General features: G+C 38.3%; 1 protein-coding gene across 4 annotated transcripts in view; it reads right to left on the bottom strand.

Annotated features, from left to right (window-relative positions):
• The window catches only part of SEC22A (SEC22 homolog A, vesicle trafficking protein), a 73,241-nt gene that overhangs the window by 20,063 nt on the left and 39,702 nt on the right, over positions 1 to 13,476 (bottom strand). For all 4 annotated transcript variants that reach the window (XM_004424497.3, XM_087439711.1, XM_087439710.1 and 1 more), the window contains one exon: positions 3,906 to 4,021. In XM_004424497.3, coding sequence (XP_004424554.1) covers positions 3,906 to 4,021 — 116 coding nt within the window. The remainder of the gene's footprint in view (positions 1 to 3,905; positions 4,022 to 13,476) is intronic.

Below are 13,476 nucleotides of genomic sequence, written 5' to 3'. Positions count from 1 at the left end.
ACCCCTGACAACCACTAATCTTTTTACTTATTGTCTCTATAGTTTTGCCTTTTCCAGAATGTTATATAGTTGGAATCATATAGTATGTAGTTTTTTCAGACTGGCTTCTTTCATTAAGCAATATGCATTTAAGGTTTACCCATGTCTTTTTGTGGTTTGATAGCTCATTTCTTTTTACTACTGAATAATAATCCATTGTATGGATTGCCACAGTTTGTTTATCCATTCACCTTTTGAAAGACATCTTTGTTGCTTCAAGTTTTTTGAAATTATGAATAAAGCTGATATAAACATTCTTGTGTAGGTTTTTGTGTGGACCTAAGTTTCCTATTCATTTGGATAAACATACCTAGGAGCATGATTGCTAGATCATATGGTAAGGCTATGTTTAACTTTGTGAGAAAGAGCCAAACTGTCTTCCAAAGTCACTGTACCATTTTGCATTCCCACCAACAATGAATGAGAGTTCCTATTGTTCCATAGCCTCATTAGCATTTGGTATTGTCAGTTTTTTGGATTTTGCCATTTAATAGATGTTTAGTGGTAGCTTGTTGTTTTAATTTGCAATTCCTTAATGACATATGACATTGAGCATCTTTTCATACACTTATTTGCCATCTGTATATCTACTTCAGTGAGGCATTTGTTCAGTTCTTTTGCCCATTTTTTAATCAGGTTGTTTGCTTTCTTGCGTTTTAAGAGTTCTTTATATGTTTTAGACACAAGCCCTTTGTCAGATGTGTGTTCGCAAATATTTTCTCCTAGTTTGTGGCTTATCTTTTCATTCTCTTAACAATGTCCTTCACAGAGCAAAAGTTTTTAAACTAAGTCCAACTTACCGATTTTTTCTTTCACAGATCACGCTTTTGGTGTTGTATCAAAAATTCATCACCAAACCCAAGGTCACCTAGGTTTTCTCTGGTTACCTTTTATAAGTTTTATAGTTTTGTGTTTTACATTTAGGTTTGTGACCCTTTGAGCTAACCTTTTTGTGAAAGGTGTAAGATCTGTGTCTAGATTCATTTTTTTGCATGTGGATATCCAGCTGTTCCAACATCATTTGTTAAAAAGAAATCTTTTCTCTACTGAATTGTTTTTGCTCCCTTGTCAAAGATCAATTGACTATATTTGTGTGGGTATACATCTGGGCTCTCTATTCTGTTCCATTGATCTATTTGTCAATTCTTTTGCCAATACCATGCTGTCTTAATTATTATAGCTTAATAGTAAATGGAAGTTGGGTAGCGTCAGTCTTCTGACTTTCTTCTTTTTCTTCAGTACTGTGTTGACTATTCTGGGTCTTTTGCCTTTCCATATAAACTTTAGAATCACTTTTTCAATATCCACAAAATAACTTGCTGCAATTTTGATTAGGATTGTGTTGAATCTATAGATCAAGTTGGGAAGAACCAACATCTTTACAATGATTTAGTCTTCCTATCCATGAACATGGAATATCTATTTATTTAGATCTTCCTTGATTTCTTTTATCAGAGTTTTACAGTTTTCCTCAGGTAGCTCTTACATATACTTTGTTAGATTTATTCTTAAGTGCTTCATTTTTGGGGGTGCCAATATAAATGGTATTATGATTTTATTTTCAAATTTCAATTGTTCCTTGTTGATATATAGGAAAGCAATTGACTTCTATGTATTAACTTTGGATCCGGTGACCTTGTTATAATCACTTATTAATTCCAGGAGTTTGTTGATTCTTTGGGATTTCCTACATAGACAATCATGTCATCTGTGAATAAAGACAGTTGTATTTCTTTCTTCCCAATCTGTATACCTTTCCTTTTCTTTTCTTGTCCTATTGCATTAACTAAGTCTTCCAGTATGATGTTGAATAAGAGTGGTGGGAGGAGACATCCTTATCTTGTTCCTGATCTTAAGCAGAAAGTTTCTAATTTCTCATCCAGTATGATGTTAGCTATAGGGTTTCTGTGCTTTATCAAGCTGAGGACGTTCCCTTTTATTCCTAGTTTGCTGTGAGTTTTATCATGAATGGGTGTTGGATTTTGTCAAATGCTTTTTCTGCATCTACTGATATGATCCTATGACTTCTCTTCTTTAGCTTGTTGTATGATTACATGTTGAATGGATTACATTAACTGATTTTCAAATGCTGAACGAGCCTTGCATACCTGGAATTAATCCCATTTGGCTGTGGTGTATAATTCTTTTTATACATTGTTGGATTCAGTTTGCTAATATTTTGTTGAGGATTTTTGCATCTATGTTCATGAGAGATGTCTTTTTAACATGTAAATAGGCTGAGAAATCAGAGCTATCAGTAAGTGGTAGTTAGTTTAATCAGATTATTGTTACTCTGAAACCTAAAAAACCTCAACTGCAATGAGGCAAAGACATTACTGACCAGAGGGAGAACATGAAACACTTAGGAATCAAGGCAGGCATTAGCCAGGTGTAGCAACTCAAAAGTATGAAAAGCTATAGTTTATACTACCTTCCTTAGTTTTGAAGTTGTGGATCAGGGGAGGGAAAAAGAAAGAATCAGTCCAGGGAGAGGGGAGGAGAGGGGAGGGGAAGGGAGGAGAGGAGAGCTAATCAGTAGCTGAGCTGGAACCAATCTTCTCTCTTCTCTTCCACAAACAAAAAATCAACTCTTCACACACCTACACTACTGTTCCTTCCACTACATCAAGATTAAAAAAAAAAAGCAAAAGAGTATTTATTTGTTATCTAAAAAAGATAACTTATTTGTTATCTTTTTCAGTCAGCCTTTGTTCCTTTTTGGCAGGTTGTCTAACAGACTCAAAACTGAACTGGTGCCGGAATAAAGCTGACTTGGCTGGGGAACAGAGGCAGGAATGCCAAGGGACAGTAGCCAGCTGTCCTGTGTCTGAAAGGGAAGAAGGGCTTTACCTGAGGGCCCAGGATGTTTGGAGGAAGAATTGGGAAGTCATGAGAAGCCCCCCACCCCTTGAGGGACAGCTCAGCTGCCCAGAACCTGTGATGTCCTCTGCTCTTGGCTTCATACAGCTGAGGACATTCAGAGGGTACTCAGAATGGTGCCCTCTGCATGTTCCCCAAACTAACAGCAATTTTAAAACAGAATAGAAGGTATTTTGAGTGGATTTTTATGATTGGTATTCTGAGCTTAATGCTGAACAAAAAAAGAGAACTAATTTACAATGTGGAAGTGTCAAAAAATCTTCAGAGAAAGTGAGTAGAAACAAGGGAAAGGAAACCTGTATAGTTTGAAATGTGCTAAACTTTTCTAAGAAAGGAAGTTTCAAAAAGTTTACAAAAAGAGTAAGAGAAAAAGTTAGTATATTCTGATAAGCTATAGTCTCTGGAAGAACTCCACTGGAAAACAAAATGGTTGGCAATACCTGAAGAAACTAGTGGTTTCACAGTAGCTACCAACAAAAAAGGAAAAGAGCAGATAACTAAGTAGGAAATCCAGAGGTGGGATGAAAATCTGCCCATGAATGCCCTCTTCTTTCTTCCACTCTCTCTCTCCACCCAGATCCTTCTGGTCCAGCTCACCTCTCCTCTACTAAGCCTCCTCCTCCTATCCTGACTCACACTGACTGCTCCTCTTCCAAACTCTGTGCACTTGGCAATTTTTCTAGGACTTGTTTGCCTCCCCAATTCCCTGAGACTGCAGGGCCCATGTCACCTATATCTTGGTGTCCCCAGAGTACCTATAAACAGTGCCTCCTGAAGAGCAGATAATAAATATGTGCTAATTGAGTCAAAGAAGCCCACTAGAAATCAGTGTTTTTAGAGGAAGGGGAGACTAGCGCAGGTATAAGGAACACAGAATCTCAGCACGCCTTGTAAGTTGTACTAATACCCAAATCAATTCGAATCAACTGTGTCACAAATAGAATCAATAGGCACAGTCACCTGAAATTGCAAAAATAGCACAGTACCTGCAGGAGACTTTCTATGGCATGAAAGCCTCGAATTAAATTCAGAGCTCCACATAAAAGACTAAGGATAAATGCCACAATCCCTGACAGAGTTGCTGGTTCCAGTCGCTGGTGAGCTAGAAAATAAAAGAAATGGTTAGAAATGAACATCAATATCTCATGTCAATACCTTATGTAAAATGAAATTCACTGCTCAATTTAAATGGGTCAAATATAGATTAATCTTCATAAAATTATTTAATAATATATCTTAGTAATTAAATATTTTTTAAAAATGCAAAATATCTGACAACAAGAAAGCTTCACCCCCTGAACTCAAGTTAAATTAACTTGTTTTTCTCTACATTTTTAACAGACATCTAACTTGCATTTGGGGTATATAGTGCTAAGGCATGCTCACATCTAGCAGTCAATCATGTAGGAAAAAATCTGACTGCCTAAATATGTCTACCGTTGGCAAGTAGTTGCAAATATCTGCAAAGGTGACTTTGCTTGGTAATTCATTGCATAATTCCTACTTTTTTGAAAATGCTTAGAAAACATTTTTGAGGACAGAGATAGCTTGCTTTTTAAGCAAAGCCCTCTCTTATTTGGGTTCCAGGGCTATAAATACTACGGGATAGATGTGAAAGCTCATATATAATCACTGATCTGAATGCCACAATAGAATTGAGTCTTACAGCTATGCAGTTTCTGGTCTCTGAAGACCACTTGAAGGTAAAAATGATGAAATACCAGTTGGAGAAGTGACCCGTTTGTCTTTACAAACACATTCCCTTATGTGTCAGGGATGCAGTAGCATAAGACATTTAATACAATAGCTTCCCTCCATCACCATCACCTGTGCTTAATAGAATTTAACAACAGAGTCTAAATGGAAACACAAAACTAAAAACATAATCATCTAGACCTCAAAAGGGAGACAGAGGGAAAGAGAGGACAACAGAACTACATCTAGATCATTTTATTTAAATCACTGAAGTGTAAAAGCCCTAACAATGAAGTTAATGAGGTAGAACATTAACATAAGGAAGGGCTTAAATCTCTGCAACTTACATTCAGCCATTCTAACAGAAAAGCTTCCCTAAACAGTTCATAAAAAACAAAAATCCACATATCACAAAAAAATATTTATTCCTCAAGTTCATCAGAAAATGCTAATGTGGAATAACATTTTCTTAAATTTCTTCTGTGCCCAAGCTGACTACTTGGTCTCTCAAATAATTTCCTTGAGATTTTGATATGAAAATAAAAAATTAAATGTCTTTGTAAAGTATTATATCAAGTTTTATATCAGTAGAGAAAAAAAAAAAACTCACAATTTAAAAATAAATCCAATCAGGGGCCAGCCCGGTGGCACAAGCAGTTAAGTGCGTGTGCTCCACTGCGGCGGCCCGTGGTTCACAGGTTGGGATCCCAGGCGCGCACCGCTGCACGACGTGTCGAGCCATGCTGTGGCGGCATCGCATATAAAGTAGAGGAAGATGGGCACTGATGTTAGCTCAGGGCCGATCTTCCTCAGCAAAAAAATAAAAAATAAAAATATATCCAGTTGGTCTACCAACTAGTCATGTTTTATATCCCTCTTCCTTCTCTCCCCACCTGCCCCTCAGTAGTAAGGGAGAACTAGCCTTGGATAGGAAAAAGAAATCCTTAATATGGGCCTCAAGCATACAACCACCTGACAATGAACAGATTATATAAATCACACTTGTAAAGTATACAAAACAAGTTTATCTTACCAAAAAACCCAAATAATATTCTGTATTATAACTTCAAAAACGTTAGCTTTTTATGGTCAAGTAAGGTATGGCCATTCCTGAATGGAAAAATATTATCATTTTAATGTGTTGATCAATATCTATTTAAGAAATAAATGTCCATATAAATTAAATATTTATTAAGTTTCTAACACTTGCCTCTTGGCCTCGGAGTACTCTGTTTATAATGACAGTATACAATTTATAAATTAATTCAAAATGATCAGAAATATTTTTAAAGGCATGAAAGCAAATGACAAGCCTCCTTTAATAAAGACAAGGCATGCATTATGTTGAAGGACAGGCTGAAGCTGAGCCAAATCACTGTGGGAAAGAAATTCTCAAACTAGAGATTCCCCAAATCCCATGCCACCCCCTCCCCCGACCTGTGGGAATAGTTACCAAGAGAAAACTCCATCTGCACACAATACGAGGGCAATATTCCTTAAGGACAATTTCTCATTTTAAGAAACTGAATGAGATATTTAATCATAGTTTAATGTGTTATGTTATATATGCTATTTTTTATTTCAGGAAAACAGATTTTAGATCCATTGTTATCCACAAGTGCTTACTTCACACTTCAATTCAGCATCATGATAGCACTGTTAGGTACAGAGTGGATTTGGAACAATAACAAACGAAGAAAAAAAAATAATTTTGCTGAATCCAAAGCAATGTCACCTGGTCAGTTTTTGTTTTGTTTTTGCTACTGTCTTCTGCTACAATGCCTTTCCTTTAATTAGTCTCCTTGAGCCCAATAATGGCATTTTCATCACAAAATTAAATTTTTCCCAAAACGTACCAATGATTAATGAGAGTTTACAAAAGTTCCTAAATAAGAAAGAGTAAATCCCTTGGAATCAAAGGGCTATTGGTTATAGGTAATAAATATATTTACTGAGCAAATACTTTTTGGCACGATTCTGTGTAAGATGTTATGCTTTAGAAGATACAAAAAATGAATTACACAATCTGCTCTTGACGCACTTTTAGTCTTTTAAAGATAAATGGACAGACAGATAAGCATATGAAGGTAACAAGCATTCTAAACTAACAGAGCTAAGGAATACTGAAGAGGAAAGATAACTAGGGGGAAGGTGGTGACACAGGAGCAGTAAGAAAACCAGGGAAGCTCTTTAAAGATGGATAAAATTTAGATAGGTACAAATGGGAAGAACTGCATTCCGTGCAGAGAAAAGAACATGAGCATGGAAATGGAAATGGGAGAAGTAAATACTAACATCAACAACGATCACCTCTACCACCTCTACTACTCCTACTAATAGAGGCTGCTACCAGTATGCCAGGCAATGTGCCAGCACCAAGTGCTTCATTTACATGATCTTACTTCATCCTCCAAGAACCCAATGCAGTAGGCACTATAATTATCCCAGGTTTTTCAGACAGGAAGCTAAGGTTTAGGGAGATTAAGTAACTTGCCCAAAGTAAGTAAATGAACTGGGATTTAAATCCAGGCAGCCTGACTCTAGAATTCATGCTGTTAACAACTTTGCTATTGGGCATTGCTAGCGGTTTTGCTTGGCTCAAAAGGATGTTTATGAAGAGTAGGAGGAAATAAGGTCAGAAAGGGAGGTTGAAGCAAATTAACAGTCTGAAATACTAGGTTAAAAAATATGGGCAAATTAGACAATGGGGAAACACTGAAGAGCAAGAGACTGATATGATTAAAGCTATGCTTAAAGAATATTAATCTATCAATGCGTCGTAAAGACATTAAAAGTAGGGAGAAAGAAATAATATTTTCTCAAGGCCTTCTCCCTAGGCACACATTGTCCCATTTATCCTTCAAAGTGGGGTATTTCATGAGGTAGGAATGACTAACTTCCCTGTGTCTGAATTTTCTCATCTGTAAATTGAGTTTAAATAATTTGCTATAAATCAGACAGCTAGTAAGTGCCATCTTCACAACTATCACTTGGGTCTGTCTGACTGCAAAGCTCATGCTCTTTCTATAATTCTATATTAGGGAGTTCATGAGGGAGTCATAGCAAAAGGCTGGCTGAAATGAGGCCCTGAATTTGGACAATGAGAGGCGAAATGGAGAAGAAAGAGGTGAGAGACATTACAAAGGCTAAAACGATTAGACTTGCCAACTAATTAGATGTGGGAAACAAAAAGGAAAAAAAAAATCAAAGCAAATGCCAAGGTTTTAAGCATAGCTGACTGGAAAGATAAGGGTGCTATCAACAGACCCAGTGGAAGAATCTCAGGTTTGATTGAAAATGGGGACATTTTAAAATATCAGACTTGAGGTGATGGTGGGGCACGTTTAACAAGCAACTGAAGAACAGAAGAGCAGTAGAGCTGGAGAAACAGATGAGGTCTGCATTTGAAGGCAAGGGTTTAGATGAGATCACCAAGGAAAGAAGTGGGCCAAGGGCAAATCCTTGGTAAAAAATACCTTTATGAGGGGAAGAGGAATCAGGGAAGATAGATGTAGGACAACCAGAAGAGGAAAGAACCACAGAAGTCTAGGAAGGAGAGACCATCAAGAAGAAAGACATGGCTAACAGTGCCTGTCGACAGGCCAAAGACAATCTGAACTGAAAAAGAAAAAGCAAGATTGTTAGATTTATTGACTTGGAGATGGTTGTTGACCCTTTCTAAGAAAATAGTTTCAGAAAAAGTGGTTGAAGGCAAAATTCAGACTGCAAGAGGTTAAATAACTGGTGATGGTAAGAAAGAAAAGCAGTAAGCCAATACTACCACAGTTAAAGGAGAGAAAAATAAGATGACAGCTTGACAGATAAAATAGAATTGAGAAATAATTATTTTTCCCCTGTAATGGGGTGGAGGAGAGAGATGTGAATACATTTATAGGTGGAATAAAAAAATTCAGTGAAGAAGAAATAGAACAGTCAAGAAAAAGGGAAAATAATTGATGAAGTAGAGTACCAGAACAGTCATTGTGAGGATTCAAAAAGATGGTGCCATTCTAAACCTCAGACCTCGCCCTAATACCACAGTGCCTGTGCTCTGAATCAAAGACAAAATTCAGAAGGTACAGTCATTCAAAGATGCCCACAGTATCTGGAGAAACAGGTTTTGAAACATAAAAGAGAAATTCAAGTCAATTCCATCTAAATGAGCATAATTTATACTAAATTAAGACTAAATGAAACTAACTGTATGTATAAAAACACTATTCTTTTCACCAGAGAGGCTCTTTCTTATCATCACCAACTGTCACAAAAGCCTGCATGTCCTTCAAGGCCCCAAAGCCTAAAAGTGGTACTTCCTTTTTACCTCTTTTGGAGCATGTATCACATTCTACCTTGTATTTTTTTGGCTTGTATTTCCTTTTTCCATCTTGAAAGCCAATAATGTGTTTACTCTCTTTATAAAATGCCCCACAATATTTAGCATAATACTTTAGAGAAAAAGAAAACCATAAATATCTGTTAGATTGTGAGGTATGTGTGGGTGTGTGTGGGTGTGGACGTGGGTGTGCGTATGCGTTTGAAAGAGAGAGATTGGGAAATCTATTCACCTTGTGGGGCTCTAGTCAAATAAAGCAGCATTTTCAGGCAACTGACAAATTGTCTAAAAAATTACACAGATGGGAAAAAGGCCAATTAACCAAGTATTTATCCTAAAAATAGAGGTGTCAAAGAAACTGAGAAAACTGTATTAGAGTTCCGTGAATGTTTTTTAAAAAATAAAAGCAGGATATAAAATTAAAAAGACTGACAACACTAAATGTTGGTGAGGATGTGGAGCAATTGAAACTCTCACACATTGTTTGTGGGATTACAAAATGGTAAAACTACTTTAGAAAACTGGCAGTTTCTTAAAGAGTTAAACATGCACCTCAGAGTTTGGAAGATGGCAGCATAGGAGGATCCTGAACTTGCCTCCTCCCATGGACACAACAAACCTACAACTACTTGTGGAACAATTTCCTCTGACAGAGATCTGGAAACTAGATGAAAAGAACCTCCAAAACAAGAGACAACACAGACAGGGGAGGAAGAGGCAGAGATACAGCCCTGCTGAGGAGAAAATCACACCCTAGCTGCAGCACTTCACAGTCAGGAGCCATCTCAAAGGTATGAAGCTTTTCCTGGAGGAGTAGGGAATTTGAGCTCCACATGAGGCACCCCAGCCCTTAGATCCAGCACAAGGGAGACAAGATTCAAAATACCTGGCTTTGAAAACCAATGAGGAATACACCCCAGAAAACTAAAGAACTTCAGGGAAAGGAAAACCTGCTCTTACAGGGCACACACGCAGACTCAGATGATCTGGAAACCAGCACAAAAACATCAGATAGAGGAGTGCATAGTCCATTGGTAAAAGGGACTCACTTAATAAGCTCGGAGCACAGAGAGGCAGGAGGTGGCTGGGCCCACTTTCCAGGGACTGAGACACTGGTGGCAGCCATTATTGTGACCTAGTTCAGACATGCTGACACACACTGGCAGGCACCATCAGAATCCTTCCTCTAGCCTGTTAGTCCACTGGCCTGCCCTGCCCACTAGAGCACGCAAGGCAATCAAGCGCAGCCAGGCAGCAAAGGCAGTCTACCTTAGGGACTGGGCCCACCCACCAGCAGACTTGTACCATTGGGCCTTGAAAACAGCCATATAGAAGATCTCTCCCATCTAGCAATGACTGAAATGGTTGTACGCTGTCACACCGGAAGCCTACCCTGCCCACCAGTGCATCTGAGGCAGCCAAGTGCCACTAGGCCATGCAGCCAGCCACACCAGGGGCCTGCAACAGTTATGTGCCCCTGGGGCCTAGCAACCAGTCACACTAGGGCCTGACTTGTTCACCAGCAAACCTGTAGTAGTTGTATGCTACCAGACCTCACAGCCAGACATTCCAGGGTCTTGCCACACCCAATAATGTGCCCACAGCAGCCACACAAGGCTGGGCCTCACAACCAGCTAGCTCAGGGGCCAACCCAGTCCACCCGTGTGCCTACAGCAATAGCAGCCCTGCCAAAACAGAAGGACACAAGCAGCCCACACAAGGGATAACCCTGGAGCATTTGGCATGAGTGACAAGAGAGGAGCACACTTCTGGGCCCCATAAGACATCTGCTACATAAGGCCACATTTCCAAGATCAGGAGACACGGCTGATCTACCTAATACAGAGAAATAAGCACAGAGAAGTAGGCAAAATGAGGAGACAAAGGAATATGTTCCAAACTAAAGAACAAGACAAATCCTCAGAAAAATAACTAAACAAAACAGAGATATTCTACCTGATAAAGAGTACAAACTAATGGTCATAAGGATGCTCACTGAACTGGGGAGAAGATAGATGAATACAGTGAGAACTTCACCAAAGCATTAGAAAATGTAAAAAAGAACCAATCAGAGCTGAAGAATACAATAATGGAAATGAAAAATTCACTAGAGGGAATCAACAGCAGGGTAGATGACACAGAAGAGTGGATCAGTGATCTGAACGAAAGAGTAGAGGAAATCACCCAAGCTGAACAGAAAAAAGAATTTAAAAAGAATGAGAACAGTCTAAGGGACCTCTGGGACATCAAGCATACTAACATCAGCATTATAGGGGTCCCAGAAGAAGAAGAGAGAAACAAAGGGGCATAGAACATATTTGAATAAACAATAGCTAAAAAATTCCCTAACCTGGGGAAGGAAATAGACATCCAGGTACAGGAAGCATAGAGAGTACCAAACAAGAAGAATGAAAAGAGGCCAAAACAAAGACACATTACAATTAAAATGTCAAGAATTAAAGACAAAGAGAGAATCCTAAAAGCTACAAGAGAAAAGCAACAAGTTATATACAAAGGAAACCCCATATAGCTATCAGCTGACTTTTCAGCAGAAACTTTACAGGCTAGAAGGAAGTGGCATGATATATTCAAAGTGCTGGCGGATAAAAAACCTACAACCATGAATACTCTACCCACAAGGTTATCATGCAGAATGGAAGGAGAGGTAAGAGTTTTCCAGACAAGCAAAAACTAAAGGAGTTCATCACTACTGAACTAGCCTTAAAGAAGGGACTTATTTAAGTGGAAAAGAAGAGGTCACAAATAGGAATAAGGAAACTATAGAAAAACATATATCACTGGTAAAGGCAAATGTACAGTAAAGTTCGTGGATCAACCACATATAAAGCTAATATTAAGGTCAAAAGACAGAAGTACTAAAATCATCTGTATCTATGATAAGAGGTTAAGGGATACACAAAATTAAGAGGTAAAATATGATTTCAAAAACATAAAACGTGCAGGGGGAGTAAAAGTGGAGGGCTTTTAGTTAGAAGTCAAACTTACGAGACTATCAACTTAAAATAGACTGCTATTTACATAGGTTATGATATACCTCATGGTAACTACAAACCAAAAACCTATAACACAAAAAATAAAGAGAAAGGAACCCAAACATACACTAAAGAAAGTAATCAAATCACAAGGGAAGAAAGCAAGAGAAGAAGAAAGGAACAGAGAAGAACTACAAAAACATCCAGAAAAAAAGTAACAAAATGACAATAAATAAATACTTATCAATAGATACTTTAAATGGAATGGACTAAATGTTCCAATCAAAAGAGTGGCTGAATGAATTAAAAAAGTAAGACCTGGGGCCAGCCTGGTGGTGGAGTGGTTAAGTTCCTGTGTTCCGCTTTGGCGGCCCAGAGTTTACAAGTTCGAATCCTGGGTGCAGACCTACACACTGCTCATCAAGCCATGCTGTGGCAGCATCCCACATACAAAATAGAGGAATACTGGCATGGATGTTAGCTCAGGGACAATCTTCCTCAAGCAAAAAGAGGAAGACTGGCGACAGATGTTAGCTCAGGGTCAATCTTCCTTACCAAAGAAAGAAAGAAAGAAAGAAAGAAAACAACGTGGAAATAGATAAATAGACGAAAGAAAACTTAAAAAAAAAATAAGACCCATATATATGCTGTATACAAGAGATACACTTCAGAGCTAAAGACACTAAAAAACTGAAAGTAAAGGGATGGAAAAAGATATTCCATGCAGATGGAAATGAAAATAAAGCTGGGGTAGCAATACTTACATCAGACAAAATAGACTTTAAAACAAAAACTGTAACAAGAGACAAACAAGGGCATTACATAATGATAAAGAGAACAATCAACAAGAGGATATAACACTTGTAAATATGCATCCAACACAGGAGCACCAAAATACACAAATATTAACAGACATAAAAAGAGAAACTGACTAACACAATAATAGTTGGAGATATAATACCCCACTTACATCAATGGATAGATCATCTAGACAGGAGATAAACAAAAAAAGATTGGACCCTGGGGCCAGTCCAGTAGTGTAGTGGTTAAGTTCCATAAATGCGGTGTCCCATATATATAAAATAGAGGAAGAAGGGCACAGATGTCAGCTCATAGCCAATCTCCCTCACTGGAAAAAAAAAAAATTGGCCTTAAATGACAGACCACATGGACTTAATATATATATATACAGAACATTCCATCCAAAAACTGCTGAACACATATTCTTTACAAATGCACGTGGAACATTCTCCAGGACAGATCACATATTAGGCCACAAAACAAGTCTCAATAAATTTAAGAAGACTGGGGGCCGGCCCCATGGCTTAGTGGTTAAGTGCACACGCTCCACTACTGGCGGCCTGGGTTCAGATGCCGGGCGCACACTGATGCACCGCTTGTCTGGCCATACTGAGGCGGTGTCCCACATACAGCAACCAGAAGGATGTGCAACTATGACATACAACTATCTACTGGGGCTTTGGGGAGAAGAAGGGAAAAGAAAAAGGATGAAGATTGGCAATAGATGTTAGCTCA

This window comes from Ceratotherium simum, chromosome 15 (assembly GCF_057802395.1).
Source record: "Ceratotherium simum simum isolate JZ-2026a chromosome 15, ASM5780239v1, whole genome shotgun sequence".
In the NCBI taxonomy this organism is placed as follows: domain Eukaryota; kingdom Metazoa; phylum Chordata; class Mammalia; order Perissodactyla; family Rhinocerotidae; genus Ceratotherium; species Ceratotherium simum.
Note: the sequence above shows the minus strand (reverse complement) of the source record. Positions and strands in the feature narration are given on the sequence as shown.